General features: G+C 44.4%; 2 protein-coding genes across 2 annotated transcripts in view; both read left to right on the top strand.

The window, feature by feature from the left end:
• The first annotated feature begins 6 nt into the window (after window positions 1-6).
• LOC119287637 (mitogen-activated protein kinase kinase 1-like) lies at window positions 7-19234 on the top strand. Its single transcript, XM_037567217.1, has 9 exons — window positions 7-253; window positions 343-468; window positions 853-940; window positions 2168-2305; window positions 4575-4799; window positions 4933-5115; window positions 5223-5443; window positions 18703-18748; window positions 18908-19234. Exons 2-9 carry the CDS (start codon window positions 395-397, stop codon window positions 18998-19000), a joined length of 1068 nt encoding a protein of 355 aa, XP_037423114.1. The 5' UTR covers window positions 7-253; window positions 343-394; the 3' UTR covers window positions 19001-19234.
• Window positions 19235-20244: 1010 nt separating this feature from the next.
• LOC119287638 overlaps window positions 20245-21160 on the top strand; it is a 3263-nt gene continuing 2347 nt past the window's right edge. Inside the window, exon 1 of the mRNA XM_037567218.1 lies at window positions 20245-21079. Coding sequence (XP_037423115.1) covers window positions 20763-21079 — 317 coding nt within the window. The 5' untranslated portion in view covers window positions 20245-20762. The remainder of the gene's footprint in view (window positions 21080-21160) is intronic.

Consider the following 21160-nt stretch of genomic DNA (forward strand, 5'->3'; position numbering starts at 1 on the left):
CCCCGCCCGCCGCCGCCGGGAACTTTCTGCCGAGCTCGATCCATCCAGTGGCCGGCTACAGCGACCGCCCGCCGCGCGGATCGATCCAGCGACCAACCTGGAGCACGGCTGCTAGCCGTCCCCTCACCAGTCAACCCAAGTCGCACCACGTGCCACCATTTTGACCAGCTCCGCCGCTGCTATTTTTCTCCCTATATTCCTCCCCTCACACCGACGGCGCCCCGGCCGCTCCTCCCCGTCCGCCGCGCCCCCGGTGAGCGAGCATATCCGGCCTGATCGAAAGTCAGTATCTTTATGCCGACTCGTCGGATCTATGTCTAACCTGCTTCCGGCTTTGTCCAGCTCCGCGTCCATCTCCCGCCCGAGAAACCCTAGCCAGAGGAAGGAGGACACCATGAGGGGGAAGAAGCCGCTCAAGGAGCTCACACTCTCCGTGCCGGCGCAGGAGACGCCCGTCGATAAGTTCCTGTAGGTCTCCCCCATTCCTCACCCTAAATTTCATGTTTTTTTTCCCTCTCCCCTTTCCCCCACTGAAGCCGTCAAAAGTTTGAGCTTTATTTCTACGTAATAATGAGAGATTTTTGTGGGGCCTGGGTAGACTTGTTTTCTGTGTCATCTTTGATTTGATCTGTTGGTTTTGTTGCGGGTTGTGATGGAGCTGGGTAGCCAGTAGTAGTCTGAAGCATAGATTTACTTTGATGGCATTCATTAAGTGTAGTGCTTGATTTGGAATTGGTACGGTCGGAGCTGCTGAGCTGACTCTGCATTTTGTATGTCACGAAAGTATTCAAGTCCAGTGATTAATTTGAACTCAATATGGGTTGAGTTGCTGAGCTGCTTGTGGTCTTTCAGGACGGCGAGCGGTACGTTCAAGGACGGTGAACTGCGACTTAATCAAAGAGGTTTGCAGCTTATCTCCGAGGAAAACGGAGATGAACATGTGAGTTCTTGGCTCAATATTTTGTAATGACTAACTCTGTTGTTTGTTAATCTGCCCAGTTGTGTGTTCCTGTTGTATTGTACTCGTATTCATTAACAAGGGTGGTTTATGTGTTGCGTGCGTCACTGATTCAGTGCACTCAGAGGGTCTACTGCATTCAATAAACCAGGGGGAACCAACAAAACATTTGATAAGATTTGTGATTGAATAGTATATGTACTACTATATAAACGTACACGTCGCCACACAAAGTACAATATAACCTGAATACAGTAAGACATACCGAAAAAATAGTCATTACTGAACCTGGAACTCACGTAGTCATCGCTCTTTTCCTCGGAGATAAGCCACGAGCCTCTTTGATCAAGTCTAAAAGACCACCAGAAACCAAAGACAACCATTTAATTCACACATTACTTCTTGTTTCTTCAAGTATCTCAAAAACATTTCTAGACACAAAAAAGTAGTGCAGTAAAATATCAAGTCCTCAGTAGCTTCAACAGGAAAAAGGAAAACAAAACATGCTATATAAATAAAACGGGCAGTTTAAGCCAACGAGTCAAGAAAACCTACATGGTTTACTGACAGGTGTCGCTCCGGCAGAATGAGCTGGAGCTCCTTGAGCGGTTCCTTCCCCCTCATGGTCTCTTCCTATGGTTAGGATTTCTTGAATGGGAGATGAATATGGAACTGGCTGCCAGAGCCTGAAAACAAGTCGAGGAGTAGGTAGGAGACCAGGTGAACTGCTATGAAGATATGGAGTTCGGATCTGCCCAGCGGAGGTGCGCAAGAGGGAGAGGGAGAGAGAGAGTGCTCGCATTTGTTGGTGACTTAGGCAGTCAGCTGTCAGCCTAAGTCGCAGCATGTGTTACTTTCATCGACCAAAGTTACAAATTTATGGACCGCAGGGTCAGAGGAACCCTTCTAGTTCAAACTTTGTAGTCGTTTTATCCAAAATCATAACATATTTGCAGATTTCTCAATAATTGTTTCATGATTATTTTTTAATGCCTAGGATTGAAATTATGTACTCTGCTGCTCGCTGCTGCTTATTAGATGCCACCAACAGAAGTTTTATAGTTAGTGGGAATAGGGTATGTTGTCTAAAGGTTACTGTAGAATCCCAACTAGGATATATTGTTACTCAGTTTGTGCTTGTTATCATTTGGATAAGGATCAAGTTGTTTCTGAATTCTGAGTACATGTTGATTTGTTTATTTTCCTCAGCAATCAACAAAAATGAAGGTGGAAGATGTGCAGTTATCAATGGATGACCTCGAGATGATTCAGGTCATTGGTAAGGGAAGTGGTGGTGTTGTCCAACTAGTGCGGCACAAGTGGGTGGGCACATTTTATGCCTTGAAGGTAACAGAACACTAAATTTATGTATGCCTAAGTTGGATTTTTATTGTTACTGTTAGAGCATTCCGGTAAACTGCTACTCCCTCCGTCCCATAATATAAGAGCGTTTTTGACACTAGTGTAGTGTCAAAAGCGCTCTTATATTATGGGACGGAGGGAGTAGTTTTTTCTGTTATACTGTTTATTTTTTTATTCAAGTTTGTTAACATGAAAAATAATCTATTCATATCTGTTTGACGTGTCACGACAATTGGATTATTCTACCTCTGAAGATTAGTTTTGTTTAGTCAGCTTGTGATGGCATGACAGTATATTCAGTTAGATGCACGCTTACGCACACTATTAAAATGAGTTATAGCAAAAGGACTGATATTTGGCACACGTGTGCCATATAAGCAAAACTGCCACACCTCTACTTCTTTCATTTTAAAGTACCACACGATCCCCCGTCCTTTGACCTCGCCTCCTCTGAAATGACCCCGGAGGCTCGTCCGAGAAACCTGTTTCTCCCGCACATTTCGCGCGCCCACCCCCGAGAAAACTGTCACTTCTTCACGTCTACCACATGATTTCTCCTCAGGACAAAGTTACCATGACATTCATATGCAAGTTATCAGGCCTGTGTTGCGTAACTTACCATACTATTTACATAGAACGTACCAGGTACTATGCTTCAACAACTACACCCCTTCAAAGTCACCACTGTATTTTATACACAAGTTAGAAGGTTTTCGACGTGTAAAATACTGTGGTACTTACACATAAGTTATCAGGGTATATGTACATCAACCTCCCCCTGGTCAAAGTTACCATGGGGGATTGTACATGAGTTACCGGGTCTATAGTTTGTATATTATCATGTTACTTGCACCTAAAAACCTGGGTGTGTTTCGGTAGCATTTCCCATAGGTCAAAAATTACCACGATGTTTTTGCGTAACTTACCACGCCTATAGCACGTGTGCCCCTCATGACACTAAACATTATGTCACTTTCTCGTGGCACGTCATGTGTTGTGTTCATCCAAGAGGCCCACGCGCGAGGCGAGTGTATGTCTTTAACAACTTATTTTTCTTTGGTAAAAAAAGTTACCATCATGTTTATATTGCAAGTTATCGGTTATGCGGTGCTTATATTATCATGTTATTTACATGAAAATTATTGGGGATGTTTTGAACAACTTTTTCCTGGGAGAAAAAGTTATCATGGTGATTCTAGGTAATTTATCAAGCCCGTAGTGCTTAAAATATCATGCTATTTACACAAAATTTATCAGGTGTATGTTTCAGCAAATTCTCCCCCACGGGTCAGAAACTTATCATGGTGTTTAGTTATCGCAGTGCATATATTTTCATGCTATTTACACATAAAAATGCCAGAGGAGGGAGGTATACTACCGTGCTATTTACACAGAAGATATCGGAGTATCTTTTCAAAAAAAAATCCCTACGATCAAAGTTACCATGGTGTTTCTACCTCAGTTATCAGATGTGCGCTGCGTATATTACCATCTAATTACACATAAATTATCGGGTATCTTTTCACATTTATCTTCCCCAATGGTTAAAGTTACCACGATGTTTGTATCTAAATTATCAGGTCTATAGCGTGAATGTTATCGTGCTATTTACAGAAATTACCGGGGGGCGGGTTCAACAAATTTATTCCCAATGATCAAAGTTACCACGATGCTTGAAACAAAAAAAATTCAGTGCTAACATATTAAAGGCAAAAACATGTCAAAAACAGTATTTCCCTTAGCTTGTTCAACAATCAGTGTCATAGGTGAGGTGGTTAGTTCCCTTTGTTGATTACCTGTAGACCAGAGATCAAATCCTAGTCCAAGCATTATTTTTGCCCGAAAATTGGGAAGTCGCGTGGGGCCATAATTGACGATTACGAAAATTAGGAAGTCACGAGCGGGTGTGCCCGCGGGAAAGGAAAGAGATCGGGAGACGTGCAGGAAAGGAAAGAAATCGGGAGGGAGGTCGGGGAGGACGTGCGGGAAAGGAAGAAGATCGGGAGGCGTGTGGCAGTTTCGCAATCTGGCACACGGTTGCCATATACATATTTCGATAGCAAAAACATCTAGTACTGGCCTGCAAAATCTGTATGGAACACTGATTTGAGAACTGACGCTAATGCATGACAATACATCAGGTAACAATATATGGGCGATTAAATGTTTTCAAGCGTTGTTCCTGATCTTTGTACTGCCGTGGCATTTCTCCATATGATCTATCAGTTAATTGACTATTGCAATTTCTTCATAGGGCATTCAAATGAACATTCAGGAGTCAGTTCGCAAACAAATAGTACAGGAGCTCAAAATAAATCAAGCAACACAGAGCCCACATATAGTCCTTTGCCATCAATCTTTTTACCACAATGGTGTAATATATCTTGTTCTGGAATATATGGATCGTGGATCTCTTGCAGACATAATTAAACAAGTTAAAACCATTCTGGAGCCATACCTCGCAGTACTTTGCAAGCAGGTATGTATATGCTTGGCCTATTGTTTCTGCTTTGACTTTTGTATTCAGAATATTCTTAAAATTCTGTCACATATGTTGGAAGTTGGAGCTACAATCTGGCACATCTAACATCAGTAGTGTCTGAATAAATCAGGTTTTGGAGGGATTGTTATATCTTCATCATGAAAGGCATGTGATTCACAGAGACATAAAGCCTTCTAACTTGTTAGTCAACCATAAAGGTGAAGTAAAGATTACTGATTTTGGGGTGAGTGCAGTGCTAGCAAGTTCGATTGGTCAGCGTGATACATTTGTTGGAACCTACAACTATATGGCGGTATGTAAAAAGACCAGTTTTGTCTTCTGACTGCGGCTTATGCTCATAACGGTTATCTGGGGTGCATAAATTTTCCTTCATAGTTTCTTCCTTTCTTCCTTGTGCAGCCTGAGCGGATTAGTGGCAGCTCCTATGACTACAAGAGTGATGTATGGAGTTTGGGCTTGGTAATACTTGAATGCGCCATTGGTCGCTTCCCTTATACTCCTCCAGAGGGAGAAGGTTGGTTAAGCTTCTATGAACTATTGGAAGCAATTGTTGACCAGCCACCACCTTCTGCACCTGCAGATCAGTTCTCTCCAGAATTCTGCTCATTTATCTCTTCCTGGTATGCTAACATTATTCTCAGGAATTACACATGAAATTAGTTCAGTCACTATATTTCTATTTTGTCCTCTTGCTTAGTATGCTTGAATGAACTTCTTGCCCTTTTTTCTAAAGTTCTGATTTCCTTCGCGTGTCCTTCTTGTTGTTTTAATAGTTATCTGCTTTCTCGTCTCACAGCTCATGGACTTTGTCCACTCAATTATTATCCCCCCCTTTGATAAAATGTGTTGTCTATTCAAGTATTACTTTCCCCTTTGAATGAACTTCTTGCCCTGTTTTCTAAAGTTCTGATTTCCTCCACGTGTCCTTCCCGTAAATATTTTAAATTGTTGGTTAGGCCAACTTGTTTTAATAGTTATCTGCTTTCTCATCTCACAGCTCATGGACTTTGTCCACTCAATTATTATTCCCCCCTTTAAAAAAAATGTGTTTGATCTATTTAAGTATTACTTTCCCCTTTGAACAAGCGTGGTCTTAATAGAACTGTTTTAGTGTGATAATTTGGGCTTCATTAATTCTGGAGAATAACTGTTTAAACTGCGGGGTGTTTCTCAGATAAGAATTAGTGAAATCCTCAGATGCCCAAATTTTATAATGGTGCTTTTTCAATAGCAAACGGATGAATCAATGTTTCTTAATGAATATTACATTTCAGTACAGCCCAAGAAATCCCAGCCCTCCCAAACAAATCAACTTGCGCCCCCGGACAACAACTACTCAGGGCAACTTGCCAATGAACTGTTTATCAAACCCTGTTTAAGTAGCTTGTTGGCCCTTGAAACTTCAGTTTAGCTAATCTGGAGTTTGAGTTATCAATCATGTAACAACCCTGATTGTCAGTAATGTCAAAATGTACACATTGATTTAAGTTAGCTATGTCAATATCTGATCTAATTGTTGCCTTGACTAACAAAACCTTGACAGTGGGGTTGATAAACCAGTTAACAATCCGGCATCTTATCTTACCAATGGATTAAGGCATGCCAAAAAAATATGGAAAATAACCCTCCTACTATACAGGGTGTATGAAGTTGACCAAATGATGTTATACTATGAATCCTTTTTATGTTGTGTGATTCAAAAGGAAGAGGAAGGAACACCAGAGAACAATAGGCATGGAAGGCATCACAAAAACTCAAACCAAAGCCTCCTCTAGTGTTAGACGAGGAACAAGGGCTTTAGCCTTCCATCATGTTCCCATGCCCACTGCTCTTAGGTCATCTTTGCTTCCTCTTCATGTTTCACAATGGACATCTCATACCATCTGAACATATCCACATATATGTTCAGTTTTTGTGCTAAAGATTTAGTGAACAAAAAGGAAGAGGAAGGAGCGCTTAAGAACGATAGGAATGAGAGGCATTGGGAAATACCAAACGGGATTTCCACCTCAACACAAGAGGTGAAGAACCGATAACTTAGGCTTTCCTCTATGCTCTCATCCCCATTGCTCTTAGGCCCTCCCTTTCTTCCTCTTCCTAGCTCGCTTTTGAGATTTCACATCGAATATGTGCAGACATATAGTTGGTTTCTAAACTAAAGCAACCAAGCAAGCCAAAAAAGGAAGAGGAAGGAGTGCTTTAGAACAATAGGAATGGGAGGCATTGGGAAACACCAAACTAGATTTTCACCTCTAACACTAGAGATGAAAACCGAGCAATTTAGGCTTTCCTCCATGTTCCCATTCCCACTACTCTAAGGCCCTCTATTCTTCCTCTTCCGGGCTCGCATTCGAGGTCTCATGTTATCTAAACATGTGGACACATGTCTATGGTTTCTCCATCAGAGCTATCACGTAAGCCAAAAGGAACAGGAAGAAGTGCACAAGAACGGTAGAAATGGGAGGCATCAGGAAAGGATCCATGCCAAATATTTGCACCTCCGATACTACAGGTGCAAACAAACAAGCATTGCTTTCCTCCATGTTCCCATTCCCATTGCTCTTGAGCTCTCTCTTCCTCTTCCCGGCTTACTTTCAGTGCGTACAAATCTAGAGACAAGGCTCTCGAAGGACAAGCTTGAAGTGTTGGACAAAGTGTTTCAGCTTTGAGGTATAAATAATTGGTGGTGCACCATATGCAGAACCTTAGAGGAGAAAGCAATGAAGACACCCAGTGCATGGAGGCACCATTCTACAGTCAATGATAATGGGGTCACATAATCACCAGCCCTGTCCTATTGTCCTCTACTCTTAATTAAGGGCATGTGCGTAAAGATCTCTTTTGCTCACCTTTATTACCCATATCCGAAACTGGTACATAATATCTGTACCAGCCTTCTTTTAGAACAATATCTGTATCATCCTGTGCATTTATAGTGTCAAAATACGCAGCAATAAGAAGTTATAAGCTAAAAATAATATGAAATTAGACATATTAAACCCTCGAAAAATTACAAAACAGTGGGCAAAGAACCACCAACGTGACAATTAATTGGAACACAAGGTACTTTGGACATGAGCTGCGTTATTGCAGATGACAGAATGTGATTACAACATGATTAGAGGGATCTCATATCTGCATAACCAAAATGTCTATAGACCATTTTATCAAGAAAAAAAAGTTTAGTCCTATTATTTTTTAAGTAATTTAGTATCCAAATTCTGCAGGCTGTACACAACTACATGTCATGGGAAAATATAGGAAAAACATATCTCCAAAGGAACTGTCACCCTTGATCCCTAGGATAAAACACATGAAGGTATAGTGATCACATATTCAGTCTAAACTCATTATACACATAGTATTTTAAGAACAAGGTTTGGACACAAAGGAAGAACAAGGTCCCGAAGAGAGTATGGTACTTCTTCCACCCATCGAAGTACTTCCCAGTTCAATCTTGTAGCTCTGCCACCATCTCTCCAAGGATTAAATCGCCCAGGTTGAGATGCAAACAGCCTGCAAGGTTCCAGAGTGGGGAAATAAGCCTTATCCCGCACATCTAAACAATATATAAAAAACAACACCAATTTATGATGAAGTTTACAAAACTGCAAATTCCATTGGAGTTCACAATTTTCGTAGCTGCAGATAAATCCATTAGGTTGCTATATCCCATGTTTGAACTACTGAGGAAATAATAAAAATAATCTGAATGAACATAGTGATATTGTCTCATGTTTTGTGTGCCAATTACGATCTTTCGTACTCCGTTTCTGCTCGTAGTCTTAGCTAGAGTGGTCAGAGTGGTGTGTCATTGATCTGATTAACTGATAGAGTAATGCACTTACATGCATTTACCATGCGACTCTGTCTAAACTCCTCAGTCCTCACGTCATGCTTGACCTGCATCAACTGGCTGATATGTACCATTCAAATACTATTACTTCAGAACTTCCTTTGATTTAGTGTGATAATTTGGGCTTCATTAATTCTGGAGAATAACTGTTTAAACTGTGCAGTGTTCTTCAGATAAGAATTAGTGAAAGCCTCATATGTCCAGATTTTATAATGGTGTGTTTTGCAACAGCAAACGGACGAATCAATATTTTTTTTTAAACCATAATATTACATTTCAGTACAGCCCAAGAAATTCCAGCCCTCCCAAACAGATCGACTTGCGCTTCCAGACAACAGCTACTCAGGGCCACTTGCCACTGAAACTACCTGATTATCAAATCCTGTTTAAGTAGCTTGTGTGCCCTTGAAACTTAAAGCAGTTTAGCTAATCTGGCGTTTGAGTTATTAATCATGTAACAACCCTAATTGTCAGTTTAATGTCAAAATGTACTTACTGATTTAAGTTAGCTATGTCAATATCTGATCTAATTGTTGCCTTGATTGACAAAACCTTGACTTTGAGGTTGTAGTATAAACCAGCTAACAATCCGGCATCTTATCTAACCGATGGATTAAGTCATGCCAGAAAAAGATGGAAAATAACCCTCCTACTATGCAGGGTGTATGAACTTGACCAAATCATGTTATACTATGAATCCTTTTTATGTTGTGTATCCAAAAGGAAGAGGAAGGGGCACCAAAGAACAATAGGCATGGAAGGCATCAGAAAAACTCAAACCAAAGCCTCCTCTAGTGTTAGACGGGGAACAAGGGCTTTAGCCTTCCATCATGTTCCCATGCCCACTGCTCTTAAGTCACCTTTTCTTCCTCTTCATGTCTCGCAATAGACATCTCATACTATCTCAATATATCCACATATACGTTCAGTTTTTCTGCTAAAAGATTCAGCAAACAAAAAGGAAGAGGAAGGAGCGCTTAAGAACGATAGGAATGAGAGGCATCGGGAAAATACCAAACGGGATTTCCACCTTGTCACATCCCTAGCTTCTGGCATTGCTCTAGGCTAGCTTCATGTGTGCATCATGTCTATATTTTTGAAACTTGAATTGAGGAATATTGGAAGCCTCAAAACCCTAAATAAAAGAGGGGCAAAAACCCTAGAAATCTCATTCATTGCTCCAAAAGGCTCTTCTTAAATGTTTGATAATTTTTGGTAAGGGTTCTGGTCCCAACCAAAATATTGAACATTTTTAAGGATTTATTTTTGGGACTTTGAATTTAAATCATAGCTATTTGAATTGGACTTATATCTACTGTTAAATAAATATAGGTCCAATAATTCTGAAATATTTTTGTGGAGCATTGTTTTAATTCTTTTAGCTCTTAAAAATATTGTCAGAAGCAAAATAAATTGAATTGGTTTCAAAACCAAATTCAAAACAAACCTGCAAAATAGAAAACAGAGTTAAAACAAAACAGAGAGAAAAAAAAATAAAAAAGAGTAAAGCCTACCTGGCCTCACCCGCGCAGCCCACCAGCCGGCCCAGCTCCCCCACCAGCCGGCCCAGCCCACCTCCTCCCCCTTGTCCTCTTCCTCCTCTGCCAGGAGGACGAACAGAGGCGAGGCGTGGCGCGCGCCGACGCTGCCTCGGCCACCTCCTGCTTCCCCTGGCCACCTCCTGCTTCCTCTCGTCGCCCTGGACCCCGTCCGCGACGCCACGCACCCCCCCAGGCCTCTCACTCTCTCCCCGAGCTCCTCTCCTCCTCTGGCTCTCTCGCGCGCAGCCACCGAACACACCCGCCGCCGCCGACGAGCTTCCCCGTGGCCACCGGCCACCCCTAGCCTCGCCGATGCGCCCAGGAGCTCCCCCTTGACCCCTCCTTCCTCCCCACCGACCCACGGCCCTACGGACGCGCCACAACGCCGCCGGCATCGCCGTTTCCATCGCCGGCCGCCGAGGATCTTCACCGTCAATTCGCCACCATCGTCGCTTCCCCGAGCTCGCTGACCCTCCCTGCACGATCCCTGTGAGTCCCTGCTTCGTTTCCCCCTAACCCCAAGCCCGATTACGAGCTCTAGCCGCCCCCTCTACCGGAGCCGAGACGCTCCGCCGCACGGACTCGTCGCCGGCGAAGCCCCGGTGACCAAATGGCCCCGCGCGTGCGTCCGTTGCACTCGCAACGACCCGTGGAGCAACGCTAGCGTGGCAGCTAGCTTGTTTGCAAGCTGCAGCGCTAACCCCGCACCCACCCGAGCTCCGGCCGCCGCCTCGGGCTCCATTCCGGCGAACCCCGGCCACCCCCGCACCTCCCGTTGGCCCCCCTAGATGCGCACGGGCACGGGCTACCTTCTGGTGCCCTTCGCACGTCCAGCCGCCGCCCGTAGCGCAACCCCGGTGAACTTCCGCCGCGTTTCGGGTCGCCGCCGGCCGAACTCCAGTGGCCAGTGACGTGGCGCTGTCATTAGCCACTAATGACGCGCTAACCAACCCCCTAGGCCACTGACAGCGGGCCCCACCCCTGGTCAAACCCCAGTCAGCGCTGGGTTTGACCGGGATTAGCTCCTGTGTCACTGACGTGTGGCCCCCACACGTCAGGTTTGACCGAGCCAGCCCAGTTGACCCTGCTGACGTCACTGTGACGTGGGGCTGACGCAATAAGTATTTTCTGGATTTAATATTATTCAGGAAATTTCAGAAAATAGCTAAAACTTCAATAAATCATAGAAAATTAACCGTAACTCCAAATTAAATAATTCATATATGAAAAATTATCAGAAAAATTCAAGGAATCCATCTGTACCATTTTCATGCATGTTAGAACAACTTATAGCTGCTGTTTAGCACAAATCATATAAAGGGCATTTAAATATCCACATATGGAGTTTGAATTTGAATCTTGGATTCAAACCAACTCCATTTAATCTGGTTTTAGTTGCATTAGCCCAAAACACATTCATTTTGCCATGTCATGATCATGCATCATATTGTGCATTGCATTGATTGTGTTCCCTTTTTGTGTTGTCGGTATTTGTTCCCTCTCGATAGACGTGATACCGATGATGTGATCGTTGACACTGATGAAGATTCAATGTTATCTTCAGAAGTGCCAGGCAAGCAAAAGCCCCTTGTTCATTCCGATAAAATCCCACTCTCTCGCTCCTGCTCTCTTTTACTGCATTAGGACAACATCGATTCATCTGTTACTTGCTGCGGTAGCTGAACCCCTTTATCCTTTGCATGACCTGTCATTCCACAGTAAATAGATGAAACCCACTAGCATGAGTAGGAGTTGTTTGAGCCCTGTTGTGCCTACTCATTCATGTTTGTTTGTCATGCCTGCTACTGCTTAGAGTTGAGTCAGGTCTGATTCATCGGGGATGAATCAGAGGCGTGTGAACATGTCCTACTGTGTGTGAGCTAAGTGTATGAACACGATTTGGTAAAGGTAGCGGTGAGAGGCCATGTAGGAGTACATGGTGGGTTGTCTCATTGAAGCCGTCCTCAGGAACTGAGTTCTGTGTTTGTGATCCATGATTCAGCTACTACCACGCATTGGGCCCGAAACCAATGGACCCTCTCGGCTTCTTGATCATCCTTGTTCTCTGTCCAGGAGTTGCAAGTAGTTTCTGGTGTTTGTAGTATGCTGGAGGCCGTGCGCAGCGCTGACCGTAGGGGTGGGCTGTGATGCGGTAGGCACGTGGCACGGTGTACCGGGCGCCCGTTTGGTGTCTCGGGAACCCTGTTCACATCGTTTGGGGCTGTGAGCGAAACTCCGGCCGGATCTCCTCATGGATGGAACCCGAATAGGCGATAAACCTGGACTAGAGACTCGAGTGTTTAGGCAGGCCGTGGCCGACACCCACGTTGGGCTTCCGCTTGAAGGTTGCCGAGTACATGTCGTGTAAACGGCGGTAAGTGGTGAGAGCGTGTGTGAAGAAGTACACCCCTGCAGGGTTAATATGATCTATTCGAATAGCCGTGTCCGCGGAAAAGGACTTCTGGGTTGCTTATATCAGTTCATAGACAAGTGAAAGTGGATACTTTAAAATGCGCAAGATAAGCGTGAGTGCTATGGATGGCGTTCTCGTAGGGAGACGGGAGCGGATCCATAGTGGTGTATTGATATGGTGAATATGTGGACTCGTGTGCGCCACCTCAAAAGAGTCACTTGCAGTCGTAGTTCAGGATAGCCACCGAGTCAAAGCTGGCTTGCTGCAGTTAAACCCCACCATCCCCTTTGTTGATAATGATGCATATGTAGATAGTTCTGATGTAAGTCTTGCTGGGTACATTTGTACTCACGTTTGCCTATTTTATGTTTTGCAGAGAGACTTCGGTCTCGCTAGTAGTTCCGCGTGGACTTCGACGTTTAGCTTGATACCTCAGCTACGATCTTGTGCCCTCGGCAGGATCTGGTAGATAGTCAGGCTTCTCAGCCTTTTTCATTTATAGATGTCTGTACTCAGACATGATAGCTTCCGCTTGTGCCTTGACTTGTATGCTCTGATTGTTGGGTCATGAGACCCATGTTTGTAATGTCTCGCTCCTCGGAGCCTATTGAATAAATTACTTGAGTCGTAGAGTCATGTTGTGATGCCATGTTGTATTTGCACATATCGAGCATATTGTGTGCATGTTATTGAAATGCTTGGTATGTGTGGGATCTGACCATCTAGTTGTTTATCTTTAGTAGCCTCTCTTACGGGGAAATGTCTCCTAGTGTTTCCACCGAGCCATGGTAGCTTGCTACTGCTCCGGAACACTTAGGCTGGCCGGCATGTGTCCTTCTTCGTTCCTGTGTCTGTCCCTTCGGGGAAATGTCACGCGGTGGATACCGGAGTCCTGTTAGCCCGCTACAGCCCGGTTCACCGGAGTCCTGCTAGCCCAGTGCTACAGCCTGGATTCACTCGCTGATGACCGACACGTTCGATGCTGGGTCATGGATGCCTGTCCCTGTAAGTCTGTGCCGCTTTGGGTTTACGACTAGCCATGTCAGCCCGGGCTCCTTATCATATGGATGCTAGCGACACTGTTATATACGTGTGCCAAAAGGCGCAAACGGTCCCGGGCAAAGGTAGGGCGACACCCGTGAGAATACCGTGCGTGAGGCCGCAAAGTGATATGAGGTGTTACATGCTAGATCGATGTGGCATTGAGTCGGGGTCCTGACACACCTCAACACAAGAGGTGAAGAACCGATAACTTAGGCTTTCCTCTATGCTCTCATCCCCATTGCTCTTAGGCCCTCCCTTTCTTCCTCTTCCTAGCTCGCTTTTGAGATTTCACATCGAATATGTGCAAACATATAGTTGGTTTCTAAACTAAAGCAACCAAGCAAGCCAAAAAAGGAAGAGGAAGGAGTGCTTTAGAACAATAGGAATGGGAGGCATTGGGAAACACCAAACTAGATTTTTCACCTCCAACACTAGAGGTGAAAACCGAGCAATTTAGGCTTTCCTCCATGTTCCCATTCCCACTACTCTAAGGCCCTCTATTCTTCCTCTTCCGGGCTCGCATTCGAGGTCTCATGTTATCTAAACATGTGGACACATGTCTATGGTTTCTCCATCAGAGCTATCATGTAAGCCAAAAGGAACAGGAAGAAGTGCACAAGAACGGTAGGAACGGGAGGCATCAGGAAAGGATCCATGCCAAATATTTGCACCTCCGATACTACAGGTGCAAACAAACAAGCATTGCTTTCCTCTATGTTCCCATTCCCATTGCTCTTGAGCTCTCTCTTCCTCTTCTGGGCTTACTTTCAGTGCGTACAAATCTAGCGAGACAAGGCTCTCGAAGGACAAGCTTGAATTGTTGGACAAAGTGTTTCAGCTTTGAGGTATAAATAATTGGTGGTGCACCATATGCAGAACCTTAGAGGAGAAAGCAATGAAGACACCCGGTGCATGGAGGCACCATTCTACAGTCAATGATAATGGGGTCATATAATCACCGGTCCTGTCCTATTGTCCTCTACTCTTAATTAAGGGCATGTGCGTAAAGATCTCTTTTGCTCACCTTTATTACCCATATCCGAAACTGGTACATAATATCTGTACCAGCCTTCTTTTAGAACATCTGTATCGGCCTGTGCATTTATAGTGTCAATATATGTAGCAATAAGAAGTTATAAGCTAAAAATAATATGAAATTAGACAAATTAAACCCTTGAAAAATTACATAACAGTGGGCAAAGAACCACCAATGTGACAATTAATTGGAACACAAGGTACTTTGGACATGAGCTGCATTATTTGCAGATGACAGAATGTGATTACAACATGATTAGAGGGATCTCATATCTGCAAAACCAAAATGTCTGTAGACTATTTTATAAAGAAAAAAAGTTTAGTCCTATTATTTTTTAAGTAATTTAGTATCCAAATTCTGCAGGCTGCACACAACTACATGGCATGAGAAAATATAGGAAAAACATATCTCCAAAGAAACCATCACCCTTGATCCCTAGGAGGAAAACACATGAAGGTATAGTGATCACATATTCAGTCTAAACTCATTTATACACAGAGTATTTTAAGAATAAGGATCGGACACAAAGGAAGAACAAGGTCTTGAAGAGAGCATGGTACTTCTTCCACCCATCAAAGTACTTCCCAGTTCAACCTTGTAGCTCGGCCACCATCCCTCCAAGGATTAAATCGCCCAGGTTGAGATGCAAACAGACTGCAAGGTTCCAGAGTGGGGAAATAAGCCTTATCCTGCACATTAAACAATATATAAAAAACAACACCAATTTATGATGAATTGTACAAAACTGCAAATTCCATCGGAGTTCACAATTTTCGAAGCTGCAGATATATCCTGTTGCGGTAATGGTTGTTTCTTGCTAGTCTGTGTATTTTATCCATTAGTTTGCTATATCCCATGTGTGAACTATTTAGGAAATGATAAAAATAATCTGAATGAACATATTGATATTGCTTCATGTTTTGTGTGCCAATTACCATCTTTTGCACTCCGATTTGTTTCATGTTTTGTGTGCCAATTACCATCTTTTGCACTCCGATTTCTGCTCGTAGTCTTAGCTAGAGTGGTCAGAGTGGTGTGTCATTGATGTGATTAACTGATAAGAGTAATACGCTTGCATGCATTTACCATGCGACTCTGTCTAAACTCCTCAGTCCTCACATAATGCTTGACCTGCATCAATTGGCTGATATCTACCATTCAAATACTATTACTTCAGAACTTCCTTTGATTTAGTGTGATAATTTGGGCTTCATTAATTCTGGAGAATAACTGTTTAAACTGTGCAATGTTCTTCAGATAAGAATTAGTGAAATCCTCAGATGTCCAGATTTTATAATGGTGTTTTTTGCAACAGCAAACGGACGAATCAATGTTTTTTTCATGATATTACATTTCAGTGCATCCCAAGAAATTCCAGCCCTCACAAATGGATCGACTTTCGGCAACTTGCCACTGAAACTACCTGTTTACCAAACCCTGTTTAAGTAGCTTGTGGGCCCTTGAAACTTCAAGCAGTTTAGCTAATCTGGTGTTTGAGTTATTAATCATGTAACAACCCTAATTTTCAGTTTAAATTCAAAATCTACTTCCTGATTTAAGTTAGCTATGTCAATATCTGATCTAATTGTTGCCTTGATTGACAAACCCTTGACTTTGAGGCTGTAGTATAAACCAGCTAACAATCCGGCATCTTATCTAACTGATGGATTAAGGCATGCCAAAAAAAACATGGAAAATAACCCTCCTACTATGCAGGGTGTATGAACTTGACCAAATCAGTTATACTATGAATCCTTTTTAGGTTGTGTATCCCATGAAGAGGAAGGGGCACCAAAGAACAATAGGCATGGAAGGCATCACAAAAACTCAAACCAAAGCCTCCTCTAGTGTTAGACGAGGAACAAGGGCTTTAGCCTTCCATCATGTTCCCATGCCCACTGCTCTTAGGTCATCTTTTCTTCTTCTTCATGTCTCGCAATGGACATCTCATACCATCTTAATATATCCACATATACGTTCAGTTTTTCTGCTAAAAGATTCAGCACACAAAAAGGAAGAGGAAGGAGCGCTTAAGAACGATAGGAATGAGAGGCGTCGGGAAAATACCAAACGGGATTTCCACCTCAGCACAAGAGGTGAAGAACCGATAACTTAGGCTTTCCTCTATGTTCTCATCCCCATTGCTCTTAGGCCCTCTCTTTCTTCCTCTTCCTAGCTCGCTTTTGAGATTTCACATCGAATATATGCAAACAAATAGTTGGTTTCTAAGCTAAAGCAATCAAGCAAGCCAAAAAGGAAGAGGAAGGAGTGCTTTAGAACAATAGGAATGGGAGGCATTGGGAAACACCAAACTAAATTCTCACCTCCAACACTGGAGGTGAAAACCGAGCAAGTTAGGCTTTCCTCCATGTTCCCATTCCCACTACTCTAAGGCCCTCTATTCTTCCTCTTCTGGGCTTGCCATTGAGGTCTCATGTTATCTAAACATGTGGACACATGTCTATGGTTTCTCCATCAGAGCTATTGCGTAAGCCAAAAGGAAGAGGAAGAAGTGCACAAGAACGGTAGGAATGGGAGGCATCAGGAAAGGATCCATGCCCAATATTTGCACCTCCAACACTGCAGGTGCAAACAAACAAGCAGGGCTTTCCTCCATGTTCCCATTCCCAGTGCTCTTGAGCTCACTCTTCCTCTTCCCGGCTTACTTTCAGTGCCTACAAATATAGCGATACAAAAGCTCTCGAAGTACAAGCTTGAATTGCTGGACAAAGTGCTTGAGCTTTGAGGTATAAATAATGGGTGGTGCACCGTATGCAGAGAAAGTAATTAAGACACCCGGTGCATGGCGGCAACATTCTACAGTCAATGATAATGGGACCACATAATCACCTGCCCTGTCCTTTTGTCCTCTACTCTTAATTTAAGGCATGTGCGTAAAGATTTCCTCCGCTTACCTTTATTACGCATATCCGAAACTGGTACGTAATATCTGTACCGATCTGTATCAGCCTGTGTATTTGTAGTGTCAAAATATGTAGCAATAAGAAGTTGTGAGCTAAAAGTAATATGAGATTGAACAAATTAAACCCTCCAAGTAAACTTGGAAAAAATACAATACAGTGGGGGCAAAGAACCACCAAAGTGACAATTAATTGGAAAAAAAAAGGTACTTCGGACATCGGCTGCAGTATTGCAGATGACAGAATGTGATTAAAACATGATAAGAGAGATCTCATATCTCCAAGGATTAAATCACCCAGGCAGAGATGCAAACAGCCAGCAAGGTTCCATAGTGGGGAAATAAACCTTATCCTGCACATCTAAACAATATATAGAAGACAACACCATTTTATGATCAAGTGTACAAATTCAATCAGAGTTCGCAATTTTCGAAGCTGCAGATATATCTTGTTGCAGTCATGCTTGTTTCTTGCTAGCCTGCGTATTTATCCATTAGTTTTCTATCCCATGTGTGAACTCTTTAGGAATTGATGATAAAAATAATCTGAATGCACATATCGTTACATGTTTTGTGTGCCAATTACCATCTTTTGCACTCCGATTTCTGCTCGTACTCAGAGTGGTGTGTCATTGATGTGATTAACTAATACCGTAATACACTTACATGTATTTACCATGCGACTCTGTCTAAACTCCCCAGTCCTCACATCATGCTTGACCTGCAGCAATTGGCTCATATCTACCACTCAAATACTATTCTTTTTTCAAGCAACCAGCAAGAGCTCTGCTTCTCATGTAGAAGAGGGTTGACCAGTTTATAAGGAAACCCGGCTGAAAACCGACCATTCAAATACTATTACTTTCGAACTTCCTTTGATTTACAGTCAACTCTGTTTATTGGCTATATGTTTTATTGCTCTATATTTTAGTTAGTGAGTAAATTCATAATGAGATGTGCGCATCCTGAAGGCAACCGATGATTTCTGCTAGCTTAGCTTTTGAAATTTGTGCCATCTGTGTAGTATATATACTGTAGTGTTATTTCATATTGCTATCTTGCTTTGCAGCATACAAAAGGACCCCGCCGAGCGGATGTCTGCTTCAGAACTCTTGGTGAGCATTCCCTTCCACTTGACAACTTCTTGTAGCATGTTCAACTAACCGTGGCACCATTGATTCTGCCGACTAGTGTGTGTGTGTGTGTGTGTGTGTGCTGAATCGTCGTTATTAAACTAACATGTTCAACTAACATGTTCGATGTTATTGTCGCAGAACCACGCCTTCATCAAGAAGTTTGAGGACAAGGACCTAGACCTCCGGATCCTTGTCGAGAGCCTGGAGCAGCCCATGAACGTGCCCGAGTGAGGCCACCGGTCGGAGAGGTGAGGCTTTGCAGCGTGTTTCTTCCGGGGCTGCCCTCCCGAACGGCAATCGTGTATTGCTGTGAACCTGATGAATGAGTGACCCCCCACCCCTGTATGTTGATGTTTATGTTGGAAAGATTCCCAGAGGATTCTCATGGACTATTAATGTATGGTTAATGGATGAAGGCCCTTTTGTTGCGTGTCTTGCTATGAATGAATGGATCTGGTGTGGCTAGTTGCTTGTGGTGTGGTGCATGAGAATGGAAGGAACCGTGATGTTGCTGCCGTTCGTGCGTTGCGGCGCGGCGCGGTCCGGTTTATGTGGTGGTTTGTGCTGCCCTGGGAACGACCCTGTGGTTTTTGCTAGTGGTATTATACCCTGACTGCTGCCATGGTTACCAGGCAGAGTAAACAGGATTTAAGCTGGCTGAGAAGTTTAGGATCAGGCGGCTGGATTTTCATTTTTGGTTTGCACCGAAGCAACGACGGGTCCACACCACACCACAAAGGAACCACTTGGGGGGCACCAGTCGCTGTATGGCTGTATGTTTTACTGTTGGGATAGCAAGTGCGATTAGCCATATCGTGATGTCAAGAAGTAGAATCCTTGCTTAAGTCTGCTTCTATTACGACAGTCCTTGGCTGGATCTTCTTCTTCTTGTTATTATTACTACTACTCCCTCCGTTCACTTTTATAAGTCGTTTTAGACAAGTGAAATTGAGCTGTTTTGCACGGTGTCTGAGACATCTACCAAGCCTTATAAAAATGAACAGAGGAAGTATGTTTTACTGTTGCTTCATATCATCATGAAGTCGAAGGAAGGGCCCGAATATCTACCGAACGTCAGATTTTTCTTTTTAGACATGACGAATCAAATCGAACGTTTCTTCAAGAGAAACTATGTATGCAAGCTACAAATAAATTTGCCATCATTCATGCTAATATAATAAAATGACATGGAAAACGTGTTTATCGTTTTCGTTCTTGCAGTGGGGAAGCAGCACCGACTGCGTAACGAGTGGAGGGTACCCGTCCGGCTGGTGTGGAGGAGGGCGTGAGGAGGTGTGGTGCGGTCGCTGGCTGGCTGGCAGGATCGTGGAGGCCGGACGGCGGCAGGCGGGATCCGGGACAGCCGCGCGGGAAACATCCTTACCGCCAAACATACTGGCGGTAGTCTATAAAACCCTACTGTCAAAGTGCTTTACAGTAGGCACGAGCACGCACTGTGTTCAACACTTAATTTTTTTTTACGGTAGGGCATGCAACCCTACCGCCAGGGACCTTGGCGGTAGGCTGTTAGACCCTATCGCCATGAACCTTGGCGGTAGTAGAAGGACCAGATCTCAAAATTATATCAGACTAGGGTCAGATCTCGAATAGATACCCGAAATTTAGCGCTCCTCGGCGGCGACAAACTCGCATTTCCTGGCCGGCCGGATACCTCGTCTCCATCCCATCCGCCGGCGCTCCGCTCCACTCCCGGCCACTTGGTTCGGCCTTTTCCTACCGTTTGTGTCGTGTTGGTTGGTTTCCCCACGCCGCACGCGCCGGAAGGAAGCAACCCAACCCCGAAAGTCGCTTTTCCCACTCGCCAGGCCAGGCTAGGCTAGGGTTTTTCTTCCTTTCTTTCTTTTCGGAGGCCTTTCCGGCCAGCCATGTCCCTGTCCATGTCGTCGTCGCCCCCTCTTGCGCTTCTGCTTCCGCTTGTCCCCCCACCCTGCCTCACTCGCTGACTCACCCGGGAGCTTCCACTCCGGGCCCAATGGACGAGGAGGAGGGCCCGCACCCGCTGCCGCTGCCGGAGCCGGGGCCGGAGGTGGGGGCGGAGGAGCCGGCGGCCGGCCGGCGCTGCGGCCGCCACCCGGACCAGCCCCTCACGGGCGTCTGCTCCGCCTGCCTCGTCGAGCGCCTCTCCTCCGTCCGCAGCCCCGCCCACCCCGAGATCCTCGAGGTCGCCACCACCTCCTCCTCCTCCTCCTCCCTCAACCCCGACGCCCGCCCCGCCCCCCTCCCCCTCCCCGTCCCCGCTCCCGGCGACCAAGAAGACCAGGGCAAGCTGCGGAGGACGCTCATGCTGCTCTTCCAGATGGACGACTCCGGCGCCGCCGCCGACCGCCGTCCGCCCGACGCCAAAGATCCCGGGGCATCAGAGGCGGGCCA

The sequence above is a fragment of the Triticum dicoccoides genome, chromosome 4A (genome assembly GCF_002162155.2).
Source record: "Triticum dicoccoides isolate Atlit2015 ecotype Zavitan chromosome 4A, WEW_v2.0, whole genome shotgun sequence".
Taxonomy (NCBI): Eukaryota; Viridiplantae; Streptophyta; class Magnoliopsida; order Poales; family Poaceae; genus Triticum; species Triticum dicoccoides.